Raw genomic sequence first — 27359 nt, forward strand, 5'->3', positions numbered from 1 at the left:
TAGGTTTTTTAAGGTTTGCAAAGCCCTTCACAAATATTATCTCATTTGAAATCAGGGAGATAGGGGCTATTATTACAGCCATTTTGTGGAAAGACAAAGCTGAGGCAAGCAGAAGTTAAAAAAACTTGTCCAGGGTCAGAAAACTAGTTAAGTATCTGAAGCACACTTTTCCTAACTCCAAAACCAGTGCAATGTGCACTATGTCTCCCCCTAGCGGCTGTAGCTAAGTAGAACCTTTGTACAATCTTCTGTACCTCTGCTGTTCACTGGGTCTCATCGTCAAGGGAAGGATCTGGGGTGCTGTGAAGGAAGGGAATGGCAGGGACCCAAAGGGGTGCCTTGGTGCAACCAGAGAATGGGACCCAGGCTAGGGGCTTCCCTTAGACACCTACAAATCCTTTCCCTGACAAACAGAGTTACAAGGTCAGAGGTAATAACATGAATTTTTGAGAAACTTCAGCCTGCCTCCCTCCAGTCTCATGAAGCAGAGGGGACAGAGAGTGATTTCTGACAACAGGCTGGAAAGAAAAACAACAGTTTCTCTATCTTCTGGCCTCATGGAAGGAGCACTGGACTTGGGGTCAGATGACCTGGGTATAAGTACTTTTTCCTCCTTACAGTCCAAGTGACCCTGGGGCCTCAGTTTCCCCATTGGTTAAGAAATTAGATTCTTTCTTAGGTCCTTCCATGCTATAATGTCTCTGATTACCATTTCCCCCTTCACATGGACTCTTTGGAGGCTAAGGGACTGACTCTCACCCACACCTTAGCTTTTTCCCCAGCTGTCCCCAGTCCCTTCCTCAAATATCAGATTCCAGTTCCACTTCATTCTAAAACTAGTTTTTCATTGACCCCACTAATCTCTCTACCACTCGCTCCAACCCCATCCCCCAAAGGACATATTTGGGGGTTTGGGTGTGGACTAAAAGACTAGAAGAGAATGGAGCTTCAGGTGAGGCTGTGTGGCCAAGGGATTGTCTCCCCCTACGCTGACTGCCCCTCCTAGAAAGACTTCCAAAACTCTACCTGCCCCACCCCTGAAACATGCCCCCTCCCCTTTTGTGCTCAGGATTGGGGGAAAGTGACAAAGGGAGGGCTGGAGGAGGTGGAGACTGAGGAAGCCCAGAGGATGACCATCTATTTAAAGTCTGCCACTTCCTTGAGTTACCATCTCAGAGCTGGAGTTGGACTTTCAATCCTTCAGAAACCCAGCACAACCAGGAGAATCACAGGAGTATTTCTCACTATCAGTCATGGCCAAAGTAAGTGTGCCAGGGTCTCCTTGTTCAGGGTAGACAGGCTGCTGGTCCAAAACTAGGGGATCCTCTAGGGTCAGTACTCAGAAAGAGCTCAGAAAGAGACTTGAGACAGTGTGTTGGAGATGGGGAGGGAATGTTCCAACCACTCTCCCTTTGTGGGCTAGAGCTCCTTTATCTCTTCTAACCATTCCCCCCCTACCTCCCCAGACCTTGTAAGGGTGGACCCTCCATACCTCCCCTTTGTAAATTGTCTTTGACCAGGTAGTAAGTCCAGAGAAATCCTCGGGAGAGGTGAGCAAGGAGGAAATGGGAATTGACGTGGATTAAGGTTAGGATGTCCCCTGGCTCAGAGGGTCTTCATCTGCATGAGGGTGGGAGGGGGGTAGGATGTGGAAGAATTCCCTTCCTTGAATAGACAAGGAAGGGAAAGGGGGAAGGTGGCGTGGAGGTCAAGAAATGAAGCTTCTGCCAGAGCATCAAACTTTCTGGAAAGAATAACTGATTTCCAGGCAGAGCTAACTCCAATCCAGCCTCAGAGTACACAAAGAGTCCAGGCTGAGGAGGCTCCATTGGAAAAGGAGGAAGCTAGAGATGGTAGAAGGGGAGGGGCAGGGGGCAAGTGATTCCTTAGGTTCTTCCTTATTCTAGCTGCCTCTCCCATCTTTAAAAATAATACCCAACTGATCTCACAAATACATTACTTTCCTTTCCTCTGGGAAACCAGCTCCTAAGATTCCCCTCCCCCTGCCCTCCAATTATTTCTCCATTGATTAAGAACAGGAAGAGACTACACATATGTGCTGGCCTGGTTCCCTTACCCTTTTACCACAGGGAAGGAGAAGCAAAGTTCCTTTACCTAAGTGCTTCAGCCAAGTTCACCCTTGATTTGCCATTGTTTCTGAACCACTCCCTCCCTTGCCAACTCCCCTTCTCTTGGGCATGACTGACCTCTGCCTGAGATTGGGACCAAGACCTAGCTCTGGAAAAGGGAGAAACTCATCCTGAAAACTTTCCTGGGGAGGCTTTTTTTGCCTCATCAAATGAGATGAAGGCAGTTCTGGGGGAATGAAGAAGGCAGGACAATGACTGAACATATTCTGGAGGCAAGGTAGGGCTTACCTAGTTGCCAGAGAGTTTCCTATTGAGTACAGTCTATTTCCTTCCCTTGGTGTAGCACCACTATCCTCTCTTCCCCCTTCATCCTTGCCCAATTGCCAGAATGTATGTGATGACAGCCAAAGATGGTGCTGTGGTAGCCAGTGAGAAAGATAGAACATAGCCCTGGGACCCAGGAAATACTTGGATTCGACTTCAGATTCTGTTGCTCACTTGGGTGACCTGGAACAAATCCTTTCTTGCTTCTTGGAGCCTCAGTTTCTGGTCTGGGTCAATCTAGTTACTCCTTTAACAGATAGGAAAATTGATATGAAGGGCTTCCCCAAGGTCACAGAACTGGAAGTGACTCACACTTCAGCACTAACTAGCTTGGGGAAGAGTTTGCTTTCCTGGATTCTTTCTGGAAAGTGAGCTCTGCCCACCTGAAAGCTATAGGATCTCCCAGCCCTAAACCAGTCCTAACTTTGCTCTCTTTGGTCTCTTCAGCCATTGTTTGCAACTAACCTGGAGCTGAAACCCAAAGCACACATAAGAATAGCGGTAGACATATTACATGATGCCACCAGGTAAGTGGAACATGGGATGGATGGATGAGACACAATTTAACCATGAGTGAATCCTGTACACATCTGCTTGCACTTCACCATTGATTAGAAGCAACCAGTTGGTTTTGCCTCAACCCCAGATGGCAGGGCAACAGTTTAGCATGAGAGAAAGCTTCCCAACAGGAGTTACCTAGTGCTTGGAATGCACAGTTTGGACAGGTAGTGAGCTCCTTGTCCTGGAGGTAACAAAATGTGTACAATGGCCACCTGTTGGAGAGAATGAGAATAGGAGGGGTAGTGCAGAAGGGAAGCCATGGTGCTGCAGGGCTGCATTGGGTGACAGCCTCTTTGGGGTCTTCTAGCTCATGCATTCTCTGAGTAGGGGTTTCCAAGGCTCTGGGACCCATGGCAGTGATGGGGATGTGTTCTCAATTCCCAGATTTACATTTGACTTGGGCTTTGAAGACCCTGACATTGCCCTGCACTTCAACCCACGCTTCAACTACTATGATTACAACACCATAGTCTGTGACACCCGTGTTAATGGCTATTTTGGGCATGCATTAAAGGAGAGACACTTCCCATTTCAGAAGGGGACCAGGGCAGAGGTAAGACCCCAGAATCAGAGCATGAAATATCAGAGGTGGAAATGGGGAACCCAAGATCTGATCTCTTCATATTTGAAGGAAGAGTCCTGGAAGCAAACACTGATGGGGAAAAGATGAAAAACTAGAGGAGAAAGGAGTCAGTGGGTTTCCAAAGGTTAGCAGCAAGAAACCCAGCATGCCTTGAACTGAAGAAAGGGAGGGAGTTGCGCTGGGCTGTGATCCCAATAGGATAACAGAAGACTTTGGAGTGTCTTAGGACATATAATAGGACCCTAGATTTAGAGCTGGAAAAAACCATTTAGTCTGATCCCTTGTTTTACAGAGTATGACACTGAGGATCAGAATGGAATAGTCACACAGGGTTTTGCAGTAAATGTCCTGAGGAAGTATGTGCACTCAGGTCTTCTTTCCTCCAAGCCCAGGCTTCTGGGTCCAACTCCTTCTGTCCCTTTCCCATTCAGGTTTCCATAATATTTGAAGAGTCTTTCTTTCGGATAACGTTGCCTGATGGTTACCAGTTCACTTACCCAAATTACACTCGGGCAAAGATTATCAACTACCTGAAAGCTCATGGTGACATGATATTCAGAACATTGGCCTTTGAATGATCTCTCAAATCAAGCCAGCTTCCTAGCATTCTCGACCCTTGGGTCTCTCCTATTAGTCAATAAAAGTGCTGATGATGGTAACAGCTGACTTTTTCTGGATTACTCTAGTCTGAGCCAGAGACAGCCGAGTCTGGAATTGGGAAGATTGGCTGAGTGACCCTGAATAAATCCCTTCTTACCAATGGTCCTTTGGTGACTCCCTAGGACAGGTGTTCTCCATCTGGGCTCCGTGGGTAATTTTCAGATGGAAAAAATGTCATTTTTATTCTCATTAACTTCCAGTGTTCCTGGTATGACTGTGTGTTCTATTCATTTAAGACCATTATTCCACTTTACAGTATATGGCTTGATTTTTAAATGAAGAGGAGAGCAGTGATTGGTAGGGGAGAATTTGGAACTCTGAATTTAAAAAAAAGAATGTCAAAAAATATTAAAACAAAACTTTCACCTAATGAAAAAAACAATAACAAAAATTCCACTTCATTCTGACAAGGGGTTCATGGGCTTCACCAGGTTGTCAGGGGCCCAGGATATAATGCAAAAAAAAGGTGACAAACCTATAGAAGTCCTACACCAGGGTGGGAACCTAAGACCTGTGGTCCTCAAGTACTGGATTTGTCCTGTAAACCTTTTTTTTTTTTTTACTTCAGGAAAATTTAATCAATAAGCATCAAATGTACTTTTCATTGATAACTGCAATACTGACAACTGCTACATTGTAAGTATCCTTCTCAAAAACATTAGTGTTTTTTCTGGGAAGTACTGTGAACCTAGTATCAATTGTTAATATGAGCATAAATTTTGACTAGCCAGTCCTAGTCACTTTATTTCTGCTAACGCTAATATCTAAACATTTATTCACATTTTGAGTATCAGAAGTAGACCTAGTCATTTGTACCCCTTTGCATTTTAGCAAGTTCTTTTACATAAGATAATTTAAAGAAAATTTTTTTTATTATTTATTATGTTAAAGAAACAACTTTTGAAATGCAAAGTTCCAACACATTACATCAGGAATTATGTTTGTTTCAAGTGCATTTGGTTCAAGTGTAATAAAATTTTCTTCTACACCTTGGGAAACAATTTTTGCAACAGATCTAGCACTGGAGTATCTTTGCTAATGTGTTACATGGTATGGCTTCTAGAAAGACCATTAAATGTGGTTTCTTTCACTCCTTGATAAAAAATCTATGAAAACCATCATAATAATTTGCAAGAAACAATGTTGTTTTTCTAAAAGCTGTAGGAACAGGAAAGAAACATTATATCTTATTTGTATAAGCACAAACACTTAAACTTAATGCTATACACACTGCAGGTAAATCCAAGTATTCAAAAGTTCCATAAAAATGAACAAGAGATACGAGTTCATTCCCATTTTTCCAAAGGTCAAGAGTCAAACACATGATAGTGATTGTGTAGTGTGGTCTACTAGGCCAATGTAAGAGTTCAATGTCCTTTATATTTTCAGTATTTGGCCTACAGATGTCCAATATCCAAGATATTTAGTTCAAAAAATGGAAATAAGGGCAGACTCCATATAACAAAGCACAAGGATATGCTACCAGAAGTTGCTGTCCTTCCATGGCTAAGGCAGAAATGAAAATTTTGGAAGCAGAGAAACTGCACCATCCAATAATCCCAGCAGTTAGAATAACTCCAACCATTCCTTGCAAAGAAAATATAACTGCAAAGCTTGAAAGTAGGATCACTGAAAGAAGGCGATATCCAAGTACACTAGCAACACAACCAAACAAGACACCTGTTATACTCATTAAGTTTAATAGACAAAACATTCCTAGACAACCAATTGCACTGATCCCATATACAAATCCAGATTGAATTTTACCAGCCAGAAACAATGTGGCTCCAACGGCTAGACAGAAAACTATTGGTCCTGCCAAATCGGTTTCATTCATGATGCTCCCATCTGCTACTTTTAATGGGTGCAACATTTACAGTGTTTTTTGCCAAATGTGATCAAAATTGATTCCTAATTCTTCTAATAAAGGTGGCTCATCCTCAAAGCCCAAGTCTCCACAGTGCATGCCAAGAGATGGGCTTACCATTTCTGGGTCTGGCCCTGGTCCTACAGCTGGTTGGCTGGAAGAGGTCCACTCACCACATCCACTCTGCCCACAGCAGAAGCGGGGAGATCAGCCACTCTAGACCAGGTGCAGTGTCCAAGAGAGGAATGAGAGGGAGCCCCCAGGCCTGGGTGGAAAGAGACTCTGGGTACCTGAAGATCCAAAGGTGAAAGCTAGGTTCCTGGGAATTGGCTGTGTGGATGAGGGCAGGCTTCTGTGAGCCTGGTTTCTTGGGCCTTAGGTCATGAGATTCACTTAGAGCACATGGACTCACCTTCCCTGAGCAGAGCCCAGCCCTGGGACAGAGAGGTCCTGGAGGGCCCTCAATACAAAGTGGATAGTATGGCAGAATTGATAGTCTGGAGACTGAGGCCACCTGACCAGCTGCAGGGCAGCCAAGAGGATGATCTGTCATCTGATTCCCATTTCTTCTCCCCTGGTCTCTTTAACACTGTTCTCAGGAGACGACCCCTTCCCCAGACCCCATATCCTTGTCCAGTTTAGATGTTTCCCTTCCAAAACTGCAATCCCTACACAAAAGACACACACACACACACACATAAACACATACACACAAATTCTCCATCTTCTGGGATCAGTAGGTCAGGACCTGCCTCCCAGCTCCCCAAGGGACCTAGTTATCCCATCATCCTTTAGCCTCCCATTACCTCCTGCTTCTGTCTTCTGGTGCCATTTCCTTTATGGCAGCATCCTCTCCCCAACATCCCTCTGATCAGTCTCTACTTCCCCCTTCTCTCAGCTCTGACTTGGCCAATGCTGCCTTAACTTCTCTTCTTTCTCCCCATTCCCTCTCTTCTAGACCAAGGAGCAATGACTCTGGGGGCAAGGGATGCCTCAGTTTCCTTCTCTGCAATAGTGAAGATGTTGGATTAAATGACTCCTGAAACCCCTACCATCTCTAAATCAATGATCTTAAGGGGATCTTTCTTAGAACACAGAGGGATATTAATTCCCAACCCTCTTCTTCTGCCTGGTACAAGGGCTTCACTTTTTAATACATACACACACACACACAAACGCACACACACACACACACACAGACACACACACACACACCCTTCACTGAGTTGATCTTGGTGCCCAGTATCCAACTGAGCCAATTAGCCTGGTTCAAAGTTCTGGAGCATCAAGTTTCAGTCATTAAGCTCTGCCTCCTAAGGGATGAATCAGAAGCCTGGAATTCAGGTTCTAGTGGGTGAATGGAGGAAGGTACCCTGAACACCAACTGGAGGTGCCATTTGACTCTGCCCAGACTTTAAGTGGAAAGAGGACCCTGCTCTCCAAGGGCTGTAATGGACATGGGGGGTCTTAATCTCTTTCCCTGGGACTCTTGATGTGCTTGTCCCCCTGCCCCATGGAAGGAACTGGTTTATTCACTATGCTATGTATTAAGGTGTTAGTGTGGGGGTGGAGCCAAGATGGTTGAGTAAAAAGACACACATACACTAGCTCTTCCCCCACAGCCCATAAAATACCTGTAAAGGAAGACTCTCAATGAATTTTAAAGCAGCAGAAGCCACAGAACATGGAGTGGAGGAGATTTCCAGCCCAGGGTGAGCTGAAAGGCTGATGGGAAAGGTCAGTTGCACAGGATGAGGAGCAGAACCTAGCCCAGCCTTGCCCAGGATGGTATCTGGAGGAGCAGGACAAAGCAAGCTTCAGGGACAGAATCCCCAGTGGCAGGGCAGATCCTTCAACCCACAGGTGCCAAAGGTCAGTAAGAGGCTTTTTTTCAGCTGGCCTAGAAGGGAGCAGGGTATCCCCATAGTTCTGGCCTCATGCTGGCAGCAGAGGCAGCAGCATGCAGGTGCTGCCAAGGCAGGCAGCAGCCCACATGCATTGTAGAAGTCCTCATTGTAAAGCCCTTGGGGGAATTGAGCATCTGATCTGAATGTCAGCCCCTAGTGCTGGCTTGGTGGAACTGGAAGCCAGGTGATTATGGAGAGGAAACTCTAGTACTCACAGATTCTGAGCACAAAAGTTTCTTGTTGCTCCCAGACCAGTGTACAGGCTTGATTGTGCCACCTTGGAGGAACTGAGATCTTACAGATCTCCAGAGTATATCCTACTCTTGAAAAAGGACCCCAAAGTCAGGTAACTGGTTGGGAACGTGACCAAAAAAGGGAGAAAAAATAAGACTAAAGAAGGTTACTTTCTTGGTTAGCAGATATCTTCTCCCATCCTTTCAGATGAGGAAGAACAATGCTTGCCACCAGGGAAAGACATAAAAGTCAAGGATTCTGTATCCTAAACATCCAAAATAAATATGCAATTGTCTCAGACCATGGAAGAGCTCAAAAAGGATTTTCAAAATCAAGTAAGAGAGGTGGAGAAATAATTGGGAAGAGAAATGAGAGAGATGCAAGAAAATCATGAAAAGTGAGTCAACAACTTGCTAAAAGAGACCCAAAAAATGCTGAAGAAAATAACACCTTTAAAAATAGGCTAACTCCATGGGCAAAAGAGGTTCAAAAAGCCAATGAGGAGAAGAATGCTTTAAAATGCAGAATTAGCCAAATGGAAAAGGAGGTTCAGAAGCTCACTGAAGAAAATAGTTCTTTAAAAATTAGAATGGAACAGATGGAGGTTAATGACTTTATGAGAAACCAAGAAATCACAAAACAAAACCAAAAGAATGAAACAATGGAAGATAAGGTGAAATATCTCATTGGAAAAACAACTGACCTGGAAAATAGATCCAGGAGAGACAATTTAAAAATTATGGGACTGCCTGAAAGCCATAATGAAAGAAAGAGCCTAGACATCAGCTTTCATGAAATTATCAAGGAAAACTGCCCTGAGATTCTAGAACCAGAGGACATAGTAAATATTGAAAGAATCCACTGATCACCTCCTGAAAGAGATCCAAAAAGAGAAACTGCTAGGAACATTGTAGCCAAATTCCAGAGTTACCAGATCAAGGAGAAAATATTGCAAGCAGCTAGAAAGAAACAATTCAAGTATTGTGGAAATACAATCAGGATAACACAAGATCTAGCAGCTTCAACATTAAGGGATCAAAAGGCATGGAATATGATATTCCAGAAGTCAAAGGAACTAGGATTAAAACCAAGAGTCCAGCAAAACAGACTATAATACTTCAGGGGGAAAATGGTCTTTCAATGAAATAGAGGACTTTCAAGCATTCTTGATGAAAAGACCAGAGCTGAAAAGAAAATTTGACTTTCAAACATGAGAAACAAGAGAAGCATGAAAAGGTAAACAGGAAAGAGAAATCATAAGGGACTTACTACATAGAAAGACAATATATGTAACTCTTGAAACTTTTTTCAGTATCTGTGAAGTTGGTGGAATTATACACACACACACACACACACACACACACAGAGCACAGGGTGGGTTAAATAGGAAGGGATCAAATCTAAAAAAAAAAAATTAAGGGGTGAGAGAGGAATGTATTGGGAGGAGAAAGGGAGAAATATAATGGGGCAAATTATCTCTCATAAAAGAAGAAAGAACAAGATTTTTCAATGGAGGGAAAAGGAGGGAGGTGAAAGGGAAAATGTGAAGCTTACTCTCATCACATTTGGCTCAAGGAAGGAATAAAATGCACACTCATTTTGGTATGAAAACCTATCTTACAATACAGGAAACGGGGGGAGGAGGGGATCAGCAAAGTGGGGGGGATGATGGAAGGGAGGGCAATGGGAGGAGGGAGCAATTAGAAGTCAACTCTCTTGGGGAGGGACAAAGTCAAAGGAGAGAATAGAAGAAATGTGGGGCAGGATAGAATTGAGCAAAATATAGTCAGTCTTACATAACATGACTATTATGGAAATCATTTGCAAAACTACCCATATATACTGAATTGCTTGCCTTCTCAATGGGAATGGGTGGGGAGGGAGAAAGGAAGAGAAGTTGGAACTCAAAGTTTTCAGAATAACTGTGGAGTATTGTTCTTGCATACAACTGGGAAATAAGAAATACAGGTAATGGAGTGTAGAAATTTATCTTGCCCTACAGGACAAAAGAGAAGATGGGGATAAGGGAAGGGATAGCAGATTGGTGGTAGAGGTAATTGAATTTTGATGTTTTGGGGTGGGGGAGGGGAGAGATGGGGAGAAAATTTGGAACTCAAAATTTTGTGGAAATGAATGTTGAAAACTTAAAATAAATTAATTTTTTTAAAAAATAAAAACTTCCAATATGAGGGATCTATTTTTCTCTTAAGAACAACAAAGGTCTTGAAGTGTGACCCCCCTCAAAAAAAAGATGTTAGTATGTTCCAGGAGGGGTCACCATGACTCCTCTAAATGTATCCAATTGACCCTTTCTCCCCCACTTCAGGTTCAGGTTCAGGAACCTGAACGTGAATAAATTTTAATTCCTGTGTATCTGTCCACAAGGTGAAGTACCCTTGAAGATAGAGGCTTTCCTCAGAACTGTCTGGCCCATACTCAACTGGCCAGTGTCTGGCCTAAAATTTTTACCCCATTGCCCCCAAGTACTGAAAAACACAGAAGAGGAATTGATTTGAGAGAGGAAGAGGGAACTAACCAGATGCCTGAAGGAAGGTAAGGCTGTCAGCAAGCACACAGGAGTTGAAGTCTGACGGAGTCCTAAAGGTAAATTTATCCTTAGAGGCACTACAGTGGCCATCCTAGAAATGTTGGGCAGACACACAACTAGACAGTCAATGCCTCCTTCATTAAGAGCATATGGTCATCTGTTGGAGGGAAAGAGTGACTAAGATCAGTTGGAGAGCCCCAACTGGAGAGGGCCATCAAGAAGAGGAGGGTGGGCAACCTCCCAGACTCCCTGTGCCTATTTTACCTGTGAGGAAAGAGAAGGTAGGAGACACCTGGGTTAGAATCTTGGCTCTGCCCTTCAGCTGTGTGTCTAAGGGGTGTCAGCTGCGCATACCAGACCTCAGTTTCCTTTTCTGTAAAATGAGGATCATGAACCAGGAAGGGAGAGAGAAGTCTCACATTCAAGGCTCTGGACTCCTAAGGATATCTCCTCCCCTGGTTGGTTGTGATCTTTCCTACTTGAAGGAGAACAAAAATGACATCACTATGTTGAGGTCAAGGCAGAGTATGCCCACCTGTGTCTCGACTGACCAGAACAAGCTAGGAAGGTTCTACCACAAGTCAGGACCAAACAGTTCATACGACCAACTCCAACTCCTAGAGGGAGCTAAAGTTTGAAAAGTACTTCCCGGCAAACAATATTCTATTTTCCCATTTTTAAAACACTTGTTTGATAATTTTAAAATACATAATAATTCATCTTACAGGTCATGAACTTTTTTATCATGCTCAGATCAGGGATAGGATGTAGCCAAAAAAAGAAACACTAATTTGTGTAAAATACTGAAATTCTATGAAGTTTCAGGATTGGACAACTAAATATAAGAGGCTGTACTGAATTGTGTGAAGTTTTGTTACTGGCAGATTTTACCAGAATTCTCTAGGAACTTTCTACAAGTGATGTGGAACCAGGGAAACAAAGCCCTCTTCAGAGCTGCCCTAACTATGAGACATCTTCCAGAATGCCCAACAGATCTTTGTTGGCACCAGAGGGATGCAGGAGGCATCTGGGATTCAGCACATGCTGATTAAATGGAAATTGGGAGTGGGCTCCTAGGATATAAGGCACTCGGTCTTAGTTAATACTGAAGATCAGTATGATTTTCCCTTGGCTTTTTGTTTCATGAAGTTTGTCTTTATGTCGAAATTCTCTTGATTACCTTGGTGACAAGTAAATCAACCTTCTCAAAATTAGTATGCCCTCTAAATCTGTAAACTGACTTAGTTAATTCTGATTATTGATTTATGAAAATCCTTATGGATTAAACTTATAGATAAATGATTCAGGGGAGGAGTAAGTTTTCCATTCCAACATCAATCAAAAGGAGTAATTGAGGGAATTGGGAGAATTAGGACAGCAAAGGATTAACTCTGGAAGCTACACTGACTCCATCTTGGAATTCAATTCTGGAGCTAGCTCAATTCCTTTTCTATTTAACTATGGGTCTAGTCAAAATTCTTTCTTGGGATAAAACTTTTTTTTTCAATTGTGCAAATTGAAAGTCTTTTTGTGTTGTTTGAATCCTCACCTGTAGGTTTGGGAAGTGAGACCACCTTTTCCTGCTGCTTAGACTAAGGACCCACATTATGCTGACCAGAACTGTGTCCAAGTCCAAAGGCTGACGTACGGACCCACAATTTCACACAGTTCTACATTTGAAGCAACCTAAATGTCTTATCTGAAAACTGTCCCTGTACTGATCAATCAGTGAGTGTTTCGACATTCCACTGGTTATATAAAAACACTTGTGGGGAGAGACACCTCTCTTTTTCTGAATTCAGGAAATTACACCTATTGACTCTTTGAATCCCAATTTGGAAAGGAGCAAATCTTTCCTCCAATTAGAAGTCACGTTACATAGTATTGTATTGTTTCCTTTTCATTAATTGACCTCATTTGATGAGTGTTTTTCATGTATAAAATTTCTCTCTCCATGTATTTGGGGTGTAGCCCTAAGGTGAGGAAGGGACCTGATCCTGGTTTGTTGGACAGTTGCCCAGCATTGCTAAAGACATGGATAAGCTGGGAAGACCCAGCCTTTGTCTCCTTAGTCATTTCATCTTTCACGCTTAACATGTAGGGAGGGATTTGATGCAAGGATTGTTATCTTTTTATAGAGGAGGAAACAGATTCAGAGTGGAGATTGGACTTCTCTACGGGTCATGCTTCTAGAAGTGCAGGGGGTGGGGAAGGGGGGTGATGCCAGGACTATGGGGGACAGGAAGTGACTGGAATCAGGCTAAGGATGTGAGGCACTTGGGGTTGGTGGAGGGCTTGGTAGGACAGGAGCTGTTTCTATTCTGCCCCACGCATTTCTGGGAGCTCCCTCATGGTTTCTGTTTCTCCAACCTCTCTAAGGCTTATGGAATGCTTCTCTAGATTTTTTTTATATTAAATATATTTATTTAACTTTTAACATTCATTTTCACAAAATTTTGGGTTACAAATTTTCTCCCCTTTTCTCCTCTCCCCCCCCAAACACCAAGCATTCTAATTGCCCCTATGACCAATCTGCTCTCTCTTCTATCATCCCTCTCTGCCCTTGTCTCCGTCTTCTCTTTTGTCCTGTAGGGCCAGATAGCTTTCTATACCCCTTTACCTATATTTCTTGTTTCCTAGTGGCAAGAACATTACTCGACAGTTGATCCTAACACTTTGAGTTCCAACTTCTTTACCTCCCTCCCTCTCCACCCCTTCCCTTTGGAAGGCAAGCAATTCAATATAGGTCAAATCTGTGTAGTTTTGCAAATGACTTCCATAATAGTTGTGTTGTATAAGACTAACTATATTTCCCTCCATCCTATCCTGTCCCCCATTACTTCTATTCTCTTTTGATCCTATCCCTCCCCATGAGTGTCAACCTCAAATTGCACCCTCCTTCCCATGCCCTCCCTTCTATCATCCCCCCCACCCTGCTTATCCCCTTATCCCCCACTTTCCTGTATTGTAAGATAGTTTTTCATAGCAAAATGAGTGTGCATTTTATTCTTTCCTTTAGTGGAATGTGATGAGAGTAGATTTCATGTTTTTCTCTCACCTCCCCTCTTTATCCCTCCACTAATGAGTCTTTTGCTTGCCTCTTTTATGAGATAATTTGCCCTATTCAATTTCTCCCTTTCTCCTCCCAATATATTTCTCTCTCACTGCTTGATTTCATTTTTTTTAAAGATATGATCCCATTCTCTTCAATTCACTCTGTGCACTCTGTCTCTATGTGTGTGTGCGTGTGCATGTGTGTGTGTGTAATCCCACCCAGTACCCAGATACTGAAAAGTTTCAAGAGTTACAAATATTGTCTTTCCATGTAGGAATGTAAACAGTTCAACTTTAGTAAGTCCCTTATGACTTCTCTTTGCTGTTCACCTTTTCCTGGTTCTCTTCATTCTTGTGTTTGAAAGTCAAATTTTCTTTTCAGCTCTGGTCTTTTAATTAAGAATGCTTGAAAATCCTCTATTTCATTGAAAGACCAATTTTTCCCCTGAAGTATTATACTCAGTTTTGCTGGGTAGGTGATTCTTGGTTTTAGTCCTAGTTCCTTTGACTTCTGGAATACCCTATTCCATGCCCTTCGATCCCTTAATGTAGAGGGTGCCAGATCTTGTGCTATCCTGATTGTATTTCCACAATACTTGAATTATTTCTTTCTAGCTGCTTGCAATATTTTCTCCTTGACCTGGGAACTCTGGAATTTGGCCACAATGTTCCTAGGAGTTTCTCTTTTTGGATCTCTTTCAGGCGGTGTTCTGTGGATTCCTTGAATATTTATTTTGCCCTCTGGTTCTAGAATCTCAGGGAAGTTTTCCTTGATAATTTCATGAAAGATGATGTCTAGGCTCTTTTTTTGATCATGGCTTTCAGGTAGGCCCATAATTTTTAAATTGTCTCTCCTGGATCTATTTTCCAGGTCAGTTGTTTTTCCAATGAGATATTTCACATTATTTTCCATTTTTCCATTCTTTTGGTTTTGTTTTGTGATTTCTTGCTTTCTCATAAAGTCATTAGCCTCCATCTGTTCCATTCTAATTTTGAAAGAACTATTTTCTTCAGTGAGCTTTTGAATCTCCTTTTCCATCTGGCTAATTCTGCTTTTGAAAGCATTCTTCTCCTCATTGGCTTCTTGAACCTCTTTTGCCAATTGAGTTAGCCTATTTTTCAAGGTGTTATTTTATCCAACATTTTTTTGCATCTCCTTTAGCAAGGAGCTGATCTGCTGTTCATGCTTTGACTTCATGTCTCTCATTTCTCTTCCCAGCTTTTCCTCCACCTCTCTAACTTGATTTTCAAAATTCTTTTTGAGCTCTTCCATGGCCTGAGCCCATTGGGTGGGCTGGGACACAGAAGCCTTGCCTACTGTGTCTTTGCCTGATGGTAAGCATTGTTCTTCCTCATCAGAAAGGCAGGGAGGAACTGCCTGTTCACCTAGAAAGTAACCTTCTATAGTCTTATTTCTTTTCCCTTTTCTGGGCATTTTCCCAGCCAGTGACTTGACCTCTGAATATTCTCTTCACACCCACTTCACCTCCTGATCCTCCCAGCCAGCGTTTGGGGTCTGAGATTCAAATGCTGCTTCCAGCCTCAGGGCTTTTGGCGGGGGCAGGGCTGCTATTCAGTGTGAGATTAAGTTCAGGTGGTCAGGTCGGGGCAGGGCCGCCTCTCAGGCTCAGTTCCCTCAGGGGGTTTATGCACAGACCTTCAACAATGGATCCAGGCTCCTGCCTGCCCAGGGAGCCCTGGTCTGCCGCCGCCCCTCAGCTTCTGCCTCCCGAGGGGGCCCGAGCCATGAGGGCACCCCACTCCCCTCTTGACCCGCCAAAGAGACTCTCTCACCGACCCCCGTCACCTGTGGGTGGAGGGACTTGTGCGGCCGCTGGAGATCCCATCCCTGAAGCCTGCTCAGGTCTGTTCCTCTTGGTGCCGCAGCCGCAGCAGGTCTGAGCTGGGCTGGGCTCTGCGTCTGCAGCGCGACGGACCTTTTGGGAGAGGTTTGCAGGTCCCTCTGGAACAGAAATCTCCTTTGCTTCACTGTGCTGTGGCCTCACTGCTCCAGAATTCACCCTGAGTTACTTTATACTGATGTTGTATGGGTTGTGGGTTCGGAGCTATGTGTATTTGCGTCTTTCTACTCCACCATCTTGGCTCCGCCCCCACCCCCACCCCCACCCCCCGCTTCTCTAGTTTTTGAGATGGATGGTGGGAGAAGGAATTGATGGGGGTGTGGGGCTTGGGTGCCTGAGCCTTCCCTGCAAATACAGAGGGTCTATCCTGCAGGAGAGGAGTGAGCCTGGTCCTGCTCAGCCCCAGAGGAAAAACCAAGAGGAATTGGGGAAAGGTACAGAGGGACCTGTCCATTCAATCCAACCATGAGGGTTGTCCAGAAGTGTAACCAGTTGATGCCATAGGAAGCGAGTTTCCCATTGTAGAAGATCTTCAAAGGGAACCCAGATGACCTCAGAGGGGAATATTTCAGAGGAAGATTTTATTTCAATGAAATCCCTTCCATGTGGAGATTCGCTGACCTTGTCAGAGGATAGGGACAGGGACCTGAACTCCAATGATTGTACTGGGAATTCCCAGGTGAGGAAAAACCCCTCCCCAATACAAGTCACCACCTTCTCTGAAACTGAGATGCTGGGGTTCCTTGGGCAGTGAGGAGTTAAACCAGACCCTGCACCCCAGGTCCTCTGACCCCAAGCTCAGTGCTCCTAAATATACATTTTTTACAAATAGGGAAACTGAGATGCAGAGAGGAAAGGAATTTACCCAAGGTCACTTGTTACTCAGCATGAGGTGGGTCATTGAAGACTGAGGTGGGTTGGAGGAGAGAAAGGAATCAGTCTGGTCTCTGTTTGGGAAGAGGGAATCAATGAGTTTAACATCTTTGGTCATCTCCCCAGGGGTCAGTGGGTATTTCCAGCCTTCCAGCTGTAGTGGAAGGATATGGGGAAATTCCCTTCCTTGGGTAGAGAGTGAAAAAGAGGCTAAGTCGGGAGTGTGGGGTCGATGTGTATTTTGCCAGAGGATCAGACTTCCTGGAATGAATGACTATCTTAGAGAGTTAACCTAGCCTGATGGTACAGATACAGGGGAGGGGAACCTGTGGCGTGGAGGCCACATGTGGTGGTCCTTGGGTGCGGCCTTTTGACTGAGTCAGTGTTTTACAAAACAAATCCTTTTATTACAGGGATTTGTTCTGTGAAGTTTGGATTCTCCCAAAGGTCTGCATGGGCAAACCTAAAAGGCCATATGTGGACTCGAGGCTGCAGTCTCCCCACCACTGGGACAGAAGGAATCCAGAATGAGAAGGCTGCATTGAAAAAGAATGCTGGAGATGGCAGATGGAAGGGGGAGAGGGATGGGAGGCAGTGGGTAAATGATTGCTTTAGTCCTTTCTAATTCTAGCCCCACTCCCTTAAAAGGAATACCCAAATGACCTCACAAATACACTCCTATCTTCTGAGAAACCAACTCATGAGATTCCTCTCATCCTGCCCCCAATTCATTTTCCATCGATTTAGAAAGGGAAGGGAATGCACATCTGTGCTGCGTTGGTGTCCTTACCCTTCTCACAAAGGTGTGGTGGGGCAGAAAACTCTAAATTCCCGTACCTTAGTGTTTCAGCCAAGGTCATCCTTGATTCTCCATTCCTTGTGAACCTCCCTCTCCCTCAACAATTTCCCTTCTCTTGGGCATGGCTTGCTCCTGCCCTAGATTCGAACCAAGTCTTGGTTCTGGGGTATGGGAGAAGCTCCTCCTGAAAACATTTCTGGAGAGGACTTCCTTTCCTGATTAATGAGCTGGGAACACCTCTGAGAGCATGAGATACAAGGAAGGACTATAGCTGGTGAGTGTGGGCGAGGCAAGGTAAGGCTTATCTAGCTACCAGGGAGTTTTGTAGAGTTATAGTCTGTCTCTTACCCATGGGGTAGAACCATAGTCCTCCCTTCCCCCTCCATCCTTGCCCAATTTCCAGGACACATGCAATTCAAACCTAAGATGGCTTTGGGACATCCAGTAGGATAGAGAGAGCACAGACCTGGGACCCAGCAAAAATTTGGATTCTACATCTGATTCTGTTGCTCACTTGGGTGACCTGGAACAGGTCCCTTCTTGCTTCTTTGAGCCTCAGTTTCCGGAACCATAAAATTAAGAGTGGACTGGATCAATCACCTAGGCTAGTTCCTCATTTTCTCGATGGGGAAACTAAGGCTTCCCCAAGGTCACAGAGCTGGGACTGACTCCCACTTCAGCCCTAACTAGCCTGGAAGAGTATCCACTTTTCTAAAACCTTCCTAGAGGATGGTCCCTGCCCAGCTGGAAGCTCTGAGTCTCCTCTGATCTCAGGCAGACATAACCTTGCTGTTTTTGATCTTTTCAGGAATTGCTTGCCACTGGCTTGGATCTCCAACCTGGAATCTGCATAAAAATACTGGGAGATATTCCACCTGATGCCAAGCAGTAAGTGGAGATGGGAAGGATGGGACAAACTTTAGCCATGGTTGAGAACTGAATCCTTTACAACCTGTTTGCACATGACCCCTGATTAGAAGCACCAAATTGGTTTGGCCTTATCCTTAGATGGCAGAACTCAGACTCAGCATCAGGAAAATCTTCCCAATAGATATTTCCCAGTGGCTGGAATGGACAGTTTGGATAGGGAGTGAGCTTCCTGTCTCTGGAGTTGGCAAAATATGTACCATGGTCACTTGTTGGCCAGGGTCAGCATGGGAGGGGTACTGCACAAGAGAAGCTATGGTGCTTCAGGTCAGGATTGGGTGAGAGCCCCTTTGGGGTCTTCTAGCTCAGGCATTCTCTGACTAGTAGGTCTCCAAGGCTCTGGGACCCATGCTAATGATGAAGAGGTGTTTTCTGTTCCCAGCTGTAGAACTGAACTAGGTAAGGACAATGGTAATGTTACCTTACACTTTGACCCACGCTTCAGATTTGGTAATGACACCAAAGTCATTGTTTGCAACTCCAGAGAGGATTTCTACTTGGGCAGAGAAATTAGAGAGAAACACTTCCTCTTTGAGCAAGGGACGATGGTGGAGGTAAGGCCCCTGAATCAGAGCATGGAGCGTTCCAACTGGGAAGGATGTGAGAGATGATCTCATTCGCTCCTGCTATTCAACAGAATCATCTTGGAAGCAAGATGGGGAAATGATGAAGAGCTAGAGGAGAAAAGGATTAGTGGATTTCCAAAGATCAGTGGCAAGGAAGGAAGCAGCCATTGAGCTGGGGAGAGTTTCAGGAGAAAGGGAGGGAGCTGTGAAGGGCTGGCATCCCAACAGGGTAAAACAAAACTGTAGGTTATTCCACCATGCATTCTAGGATCCTAGTTTTAAAGCTAGAGAGAACCTCAGGGGCCATCTAGTCTGACCCCCTCGTTTTACAGAGGAGGAAACTGAGGCTCAGAAGGAAGAAATGAGTTGCCCAAGGTTACACAGTATCCTGTAGGGAGTGTCTTGAGGTGGAATTTGAACCCAGTTCTTTCTGTCTCCAAACCCAAGGTTCTGGGTTCATCTCCTGCCCTCTCTCCATTCAGGTTAGCATATCCTTTGAAGGCAAGCAGTTTAAGATCAAGCTCCATGATGACTCTGAGTTGAGTTTCCCTGATCATCTTAATTTACAATCAATCAACTACATGGAAATTTCTCATGACTTCAAGCTCAAATTATTGTCCTTCGAATGAGTCCTCCAGTCAAGCTGGCTTCAGACCCCTTTCTTGACTCTTAGGGTTCTCTTCTTACTAATAAATGTGTGGATGATAGCACCTGACATCTTCTCTGTTCTTCAAGTCTGAGGCATAGAGGGTAGGGTTTAGAGCTCATAAGGATGGCTGAGTGACCCTTGTTCTTTTAACTGGGTGGTCCTTTGATGATTTTCTGGAACAGGGGTTCTCCACCTGGGATGCTTTGCAAAAGGGGGGAAAATGAGATCATTGTCATCACTAACTTCTAGTTCTCCTACTACTCCTCTGTGATTTTTTATATACTTGAAAACATTATTCCAATTGATACCATCATACCTTCTCAGTGGGTAGAGGAAGGGTAAGAGTGAAAGAGAGAATTTAGAATTTTAAAAATTTGGATTTTCAATTTTTTAATTAATTTATTTATTTTAAGTTTTCAACATTCATTTCCACAAAATTTTGTGTTCCAAATTTTCTCCCCATCTCTCCCCTCCCCCATCCCAATACCCCAATTCTAATTACCACTACCACCAATCTGCCCTCCCTTCTACCCATCCTCTCTTCTCTTATCCCCATCTTCTCTTTTGTCTCGTAGGGCAAGATCAATTTCTACACCCCATTGCATGTATTTTTTATTTCCCAGTTGTATGCAAGAACAATACTGAACAGTTGTTTCTAAAACTTTGAATTACAACTTCTCTTCCTTCTTCCCTCCCCACCCATCCCCACTGGGAAGTCAAGCAATTCAATATAGGCTATATATGTGTAGTTTTGCAAATGACTTTCATAATAGTCATGTTGTATAAGATTAACTATATTTCCCTCCATCCTATCCTGTCTTTCATTTCTTCTATTCTCTCTTTTGACCTTGTCTCTCTCCAAGAGTGTTGACTTCTAATTGCTCCCTCCTCCCATTGCCCTCTCTTCCATCATCTCCCCCACCCTGCTGATCCCCTTCTCCCCCCGTTTCCTGTATTGTAAGATAGGTTTTCATACCAAAATGAGTGTGCATTTTATTCCTTCCTTGAGTCAAATGTGATGAGAGTAAGCTTCATGTTTTCCCTCTGTCCTCGCCCTTTTTTCCCTCCATTGATAATTCTTTTTCTTGCCTCTTTTATGAGAGATAATTTGCCCCAGTTTGCATAGGTAGTGAGCTCCCTGTGTCTGGAGGTAGTAAAATGTGTACCATGGCCATTTGTTAAACAGGGTGGTTCTGGGAGGGAACCACAGAAGGGAAGTCATGGTGTTTCAGGTCAGGGTTGGATAAGAGTCTCTTTGGGGGTCTTCTTCTCTGGAACTTCCTGAGTGGGGGTTTCCAAGGCTTTGGGACCCATGGCAATGATGGGGATGTGTTCTTAATTCCCAGATTCAGAATTAACGTGAGCAAGGATGAACTTAACATTGGCCTGCACTTCAATCTATCTTGGTTCAACTATCTTGGTGATTACAACATTGTTGTCTACAATACCAGAACAGAGGGCACTTGGAGCACAGAACAAATGATTAACCACTTTCCCTGTGTGCCAGGAGTCACAAATGAGGTAAGACTCCAGAATCACAGCATAAAGTATAAGAACTGTGAAGGATCCACAAGATGATCTCAACCACCCCTTGCATTTAACAGAAGATACCTGGAAACAAACTTTGTTGGAGAAAAGATGAAAAGCTAGAGGTGAAAGGGGTCAGTAGGTTTTCAAACATCAAGAGCAAGAAGTCCAGCATGCTTTGAGCTGGAGTGGGGGGTGTAGAGAATGCAGGAAGTTATGAAGAGCTGTGGTCCCAATAGAATAATAGAAGACCCTGGTGTATCCCAGGACACATGATAGGATTCTAGAGGTAGAGCTGGAGAGAACCTCAGAAGCCAGAATAGGAAACTCAGGTTTAGAATGAAGAAATGCTTTGCCCAAGATCATACAATATATTTGTAGTAAGCATGTAGAGGTGAAATTTGATCCTATGTCCTCCTGTGTCCAAGCCCAGGGTTCTGGGTTCGACTCCTTTCTTCTCCCCATTCACACTTCCATGCCTCTTTCAGAACAACACTTTAGAGTCAAGATGCATGATTCTCATGAGTTTACTTTCCCCCCATTGCCTTAATTTTAGAAAATTAGGGACAGGGTCAAAAGAGAGAATAGAATAAATGGGGGGTAGGAGAGGATGGAAGAAAATATAGTCTTTCACAGCATGACTGTTATGAAGTGTTTTGCATGACTACACATATATAACCTACATCTAATTGCTTGCCTTAGTTGGGATGTGTAGGGAGGCAGGAGGGGAGAGAAGTTGGAACTCAGAGTCTTAAAAATGAATGTTGACAATTGTTTTTACATATAACTTGGAAGTAGACATATAACCAATGGGGTATAGAAATCTGTCTTGCCCTACAAGAAAGTAGAGGGGAAGGAGATAAAAGAAGGGAGGGGTGTGATAGAAGGAAAAGCAGATTGGGAGGAGTAATCAAAATGCACGCTGTCATGGCTGGAATTCAATGTCTTGTGGAATTGAATGTTGAAAGTTAAATATTAATTAATAAAAATTGTTTTAAATAAAGAAAAATAAAAAGCTGTCTATGGGCACCTCAATGTTAGAAAGGTGGACTTCAAATGAGTGCTCCAATCAAGCCTGCTTCAGACCATTTTTGACTCTTGGGTCTCTCTTTTTCATTATAAATGGGCTGATGATGATAAGAGCTGACATTTTCTGTGTTATTCTGGTCCTGGGGAACAGAAGGCTGGTTTTGGGGTTGGGAAGGATGGCTAAGTGACCCTGGACAAGTCTCTGTACCTCAGCTGTCCTTTAGTGGCTCTCTAGAACAGGGGTTCTCCACCTGGAGTCCCTGGGTATTTTTCAGATGGGAAAAAATTGTCATCTGTATTCTCACTAACCTCTGCTTTTCCTAGTATTACTTTGCATTTTAAATATATTTATAACATTGTTCTAATTGATACCATATTATTTGCCTGTTAATTGGATTTGGGAAGGGCTAGAGGAAGAGAGAGAATTTGGAATTCAACATTTTTAAAAATAGAATGTTTAAAGTAAGTTAAAAAATAAAACATTCAGAAATGAAAAAAAATACCCCCCCCCCCCATTCATTCTGAGAAGGGCTCCACGGGTTTGCCCAGACCATAACACAACAAAAAAGATTATTAGCATTTAGAAGTCCTAGACAGTATGAGGACTATTTTTGATAGACTTAGCCCTGCACAGCAATGCAAAGACCTAAAACATTTCCAAAGGATTTATGATGCAAAATGCAATCCACATCCAGAGAAAGAACTATGGAGTCAGAACACAGAATGAAGCAAACTATTTTCTCTTGTGTTATATCTGATTTTGTTTAATTTTACTCATGTTTTCTCCCATTCATTTTAATTCTTATAGACAACATGACTAATGTGAAAATGTTTTTAATAAGCATGTATGTGTAGAAACCATATAAGATTGCAAGCTGTCTTAGAGAGGAAGAGAGGAGGAGAAAATTTAAAACTTATGGAAGTGACTGATGAAAATTGAAAGTAAATAAATGCATTTGGAGAGAAAAAAAGAAGTCCTAGACAATCCCTGATTAGCAATGGTGAAGGGATTTCTCACAGTAGTAACTGAAGGGAAACCTCTCTATATTAGTGAAGGGAGTGGGCCAGAGCACAGACTGTGGGCAAGCCCACCTGCTGGAAAGATGCTGAATACAAACCAGGGAAGCACAGTGTCCCTTGGTGGACCAGCCTAAGGAAGCTCAGAGACATTTGGAGGCCAGATGGGAGGAGACTGGAAGGACATTCACTGGTTCTGGACTCAAAGGTATTGGGTTTGAGTTTAACCTCAAATCTTCATTGCCTAGATGACCTTGAAGAAGTCCCTGGGCTTCCGTTTCCTCTGGGGTTAAAATGAAGATCTTGGCCTCAAAGGTCCTTCCAGTTCTCTACACCTATGCTCCTAGAGACCCCAGTCATTCCCTAGGTCTCAGTTTGGATACAGGGACACCTATTTTACTGGATCTTCATTTAATTGCAATCAGTAATAATCCATTTGGTATGATTCCATAGTGGTGGTGATTATAAGTTATGATAATAGTCCCCAGAGCTGTGAACTACAGATTGTAAACTAATTTGCTTAATCATACAAAGCTAATTAGAGAGACTCCATCCTTGTTTTTCCTGGTTTGGGTGACCAAGTCCAGTATGGTGGAGGTGACTCAATTACATGGAAAGGCCTCTCAACAACTTTTGTTGCCCTTCTGTCCATTGTCATCCCTTTATTGCTAAGCATAGGGAGAAGACCATGAGCACTACACCTAGAAACAGCTTCATTGACTGGTTAGGGACCTGCCTGGCTATTGACCCATCAGAACTTGTAGATGTTTTCACATCTGTTTATCAGCCTAGCCTTGGGGTCTGATCATAGGCTTGGTAAGACCTCCTGAAAGGTCAAGAAAGATTTGTCAAGTTCTGTTCATTAGCCCATTTCTCAACAATGGGATCCTATATTGTGTATAGACCCTCCTGTAGGGTCAAGGACAAGGTCTATCATTCAATGAGATTCTGTATTTTTAGTCTGCTTCATCTGTATCGCCTGGGTATCTATCAACCGTGATAAAACTAAGACATTGGAGGAAGAGGGCATTGCAGATCAGGAGGCAGATCTGAAGTCCTCTTCATTAGAAGGGTCCATGGGCCATTTAATAAAGTGCCATTGGCTCAGAGCTCAGCCTCAGTTTATTTTTTTTGTCTTTTTTAAGCCAAAGATAAACAAAGCTTATTAAAGATTCACCATACTGGGTTGACTCTTAAGGAGCCTAGACATTTGTAACGCTTGTATTCACAAGCGGGCCAGATAGAATCTCAATTAGACAGAGTCTGAGCTGGATTGAATCTGAGTCCCTTCATGGAGGTGAGATGGAACTTAAATACAGAAAAAGACTCTTTGTCTCTGTTTCTTTTATTGTAGATTTGGATCCGACAGACAGCCTTTTAGCATGATGTTTTCAGTTATGTTGTCAGACACCTTCAATGAAGACAATCCAGATCAGCTATTGCACTGATGGTAAATTATTTAACTTGAAAAGGTTAAAAGCCAAGACTAAAGTGTAAGGATAACAGGTGTGTGACTTTTTGTTCAAAGATGATTGTTCACTCAATCCAGTCTCTGAGGCTGAAATGCAACAGCATATAGATTGATTCTCTCAAGCTTGTGCTCATTTTGACCTGACAGTTAACATCAAAGAAACACAGGTTTTCCATCAGTCAGCACAACACTATCCATATGTGGAACTATCTGTTACAGCAAATGGAAGAATCTGAAGATCACTTGCCAAGACTATGTAGAGGACACTGAGGTCCTTTCAGAAACTGAATGCCAAGCATTCTGGCCACGTTGTTTGAATGCCAAATGTAGGTTTGTGTGAAAGATGATTTTACAGAGAACTCACACCGAGCTCAGAAGAAGCAGGAAAGGACACTCTCACAATTTCTCTGAAAAACATTGGAATCAATTGTGAGATATGGGAGACACTGGACCACCCAGCTTGGCATGCCCACACCTATTAATAAATAACTTTAGCAAAGTTGCAGGATATAAAATAAAGCCACACAAATCGTGGGTATTTCTACATATTACTAACAAAGCCCAACAGCAAGAGATAGAAAGAGATCTTTCATTTAAAGTAACTTTAGACATTATAAAATATTTGGGAGTCTACCTGCCAAAACAAACCCAGGAACTATATAAGCACAATTATAAAACACTTTTCAGATAAATAAAGTCATATCTAAATAATTGAAAATAAGTCAGTTGCTTGAGAGTAGGCCAATAAGAAAAATGAAAATTTTACCTAAATTAATTTACTTATTCAGTGCCATACCAATCAAACTACCAGAAAATAATTTTATAGAGCTGAAAAAATAATAACAAATTCATCCGGAAGAACAAAAGTTCCAAAATATCAAGGGGATTAACACAAAAAAATACTGAGGGAGATGGTCAAGCCATACCAGATCTTAAATGGTATCATAAAGCAGCAATCATTAAAACTACTTGATACTGGCTAAGAAACAGAGTGGTAGATCAGTAGAATAGATTAGGTACACAAGACAAACTAGTCAATGAGTATAGTAATCTACTGTTTGATAAACCCAAAGACCCCAGCTTCTAGGATAAGAACTCACTATTTGACAAACACTGCTGTGAAAACTGAAAAATAGTATGGCAGAAATGGGACATAGACCAAATTACACCGTATACCAAAATAAAGTCCAAATAGATACATGATAAAGACTGGTAATATAAAAAAACTAGGAAAACGAGGAATAGTTTGTCTATCAGATTTCTGGAGAATGAAGGAATTTATGACCAAATAAGAGATAGAGAACATCATGAAATGCAAAATGAATAACTTTGATTACATTAAATTGAAAAGTTTTGCACAAACTAAGCCAATGAAACCAAGATAAGGAAGGAAGCAGAAAACTGGGAAAGAATTTTTACAACTAGTATCTATGATAAAGGTCTCATTTCTAAAATATAGAGAACTGAGTCAAATTTACAAGAATTAATAAATAGATAAAGGATATGAACAGGCACTTTTCAAAGGAAGAAATTAAAGCTAGCTATAGTTATATGAAAAAATATTCTAAATCACTATTGATTAAAGAAATGCAAATCAAAACAACCCTGAGGTACCACATCACACCTATCAGTTTGGTTAACATGACAAAACAGGAAAACGATAAATGTTGGATGTGGGAAAATTGGGACACTAACTCATTGTTGGTGGGGTTGTGAACTGATCCAACCATTCTGGAGAGCAATTTGGAAATATGCCCAAAGGGCTTTAAAAATGTCCATACCTTTTGACCCAGCAATACCACTTCTAGGGCTGTATCGCAAAGAGATTAAGAAAAATGGGAAAAGGACCCACACGTATAAGAATATTTATAGCAGCTCTTTTTGTGGTGGCCAAGAATTGGACATTGAGGGGATGCCTATCAGCTGGGGAATGTCTGAATACCTTGTGATATATGAATGTAATGCAATACTATTGCGCTATAAGAAATGATGAGCAGGTGAATTTCAAAAAAAAAATCCTGGAAAGACTGACATGAACTGATAATGAGTGAAATGAGCAGAACCAGGAGAACATTGTATACTGTCACAGCCACATCATGCCCTGACTGACTTTGATAGACTTTTCTCAGCAATGTAAAGGACCTAAGACAACTCCAAAATACTCATGATAGAAAATGCTATCCACATCCAGAGAAAGACCTTTGGAGCCTGAATGCAGATCGAAGCATACTATTTGCTCTCTTGATTTCTTTTGTCTTGTTTTTTTCTTCCCATAGTTCATCCCATTTATTCTATTCTTCTATACAATATGACTAATGTGAAAATATGTTGAATAAGAATGTATATGTAGAACTTTTATCAGATTGCATGCTGTCTTGGGGAGGGGGAGGGGAAGAAAATTTAAAACTTATGGAAGTGTTGAAAACTAAAGCCAAATAAATTTATTTATTAAAATGATGTCCTTGGGCCTCACTTTCCTCAGGGGTAAAATGAAGAGCTTGGCTTCCACGTTCCTTCCAACTCTCTACACCTATGGTCCTAGAGGCCCAAGTCACTCAACACCCTCATTTTCCTCCTCAGTAACATAAGGCAGTTGAACCAGATGGCCTCTGAGGTCCCTGCTGTGAGCCCTTGGTCTCTCCTCCTCTTAAGTATAATAAATTCCAGAATTTCTTCCTACCAGGCAGGGAAGAAAGCAAGAGATCAGCTCTCAAACATTTGTAAGCATAACTGGTTCTGGCTCAGCTCCCAGTTCAAAGGCTTTTTTTCACCATAGAATAAGCCCACAGGGAATGGACAAAGGATACTATA

The 27359-nt window shown here is 42.8% G+C and overlaps 1 protein-coding gene across 14 annotated transcripts; it reads left to right on the plus strand.

The window, feature by feature from the left end:
• Window positions 1–1153: 1153 nt before the first annotated feature.
• On the plus strand, window positions 1154–27005 carry LOC140534693 (galectin-1-like). Of its 14 annotated transcripts, none has more exons than XR_011977428.1 (7): window positions 1154–1262; window positions 2862–2941; window positions 3360–3528; window positions 4787–4854; window positions 6148–6389; window positions 7708–7957; window positions 8412–9540. XR_011977428.1 is itself a non-coding variant. In XM_072656011.1 (7 exons), the coding sequence occupies exons 4-7, from the start codon at window positions 17039–17041 to the stop codon at window positions 24456–24458; spliced, it is 405 nt and encodes a 134-aa protein (XP_072512112.1). In that variant the 5' UTR covers window positions 3440–3528; window positions 4787–4854; window positions 10612–10779; window positions 16977–17038; the 3' UTR covers window positions 24459–27005. The 14 variants fall into 14 exon arrangements, 11 of the variants coding, with proteins under 11 accessions (XP_072512105.1, XP_072512107.1, XP_072512108.1 ...); XR_011977427.1 differs by having other exon boundaries at window positions 8434–9540; XM_072656011.1 differs by lacking the exons at window positions 1154–1262; window positions 2862–2941; window positions 6148–6389; window positions 7708–7957; window positions 8412–9540 and adding exons at window positions 10612–10779; window positions 16977–17161; window positions 18171–18250; window positions 20851–21025; window positions 24432–27005 and having other exon boundaries at window positions 3440–3528.
• Window positions 27006–27359: the final 354 nt, after the last annotated feature.

This window comes from Notamacropus eugenii, chromosome 3 (assembly GCF_028372415.1).
Source record: "Notamacropus eugenii isolate mMacEug1 chromosome 3, mMacEug1.pri_v2, whole genome shotgun sequence".
Taxonomy (NCBI): Eukaryota; Metazoa; Chordata; class Mammalia; order Diprotodontia; family Macropodidae; genus Notamacropus; species Notamacropus eugenii.

Bases quoted from the DNA above. Each gene is read 5' to 3' on its own strand.
- LOC140534693 (XM_072656004.1), top strand. The intron at 2,942-3,359 runs GTAAGTGGAACA...CTCAATTCCCAG, and splicing joins ATATTACATGATGCCACCAG to ATTTACATTTGACTTGGGCT. The intron at 3,529-4,786 runs GTAAGACCCCAG...TTTTTACTTCAG, and splicing joins AGAAGGGGACCAGGGCAGAG to GAAAATTTAATCAATAAGCA.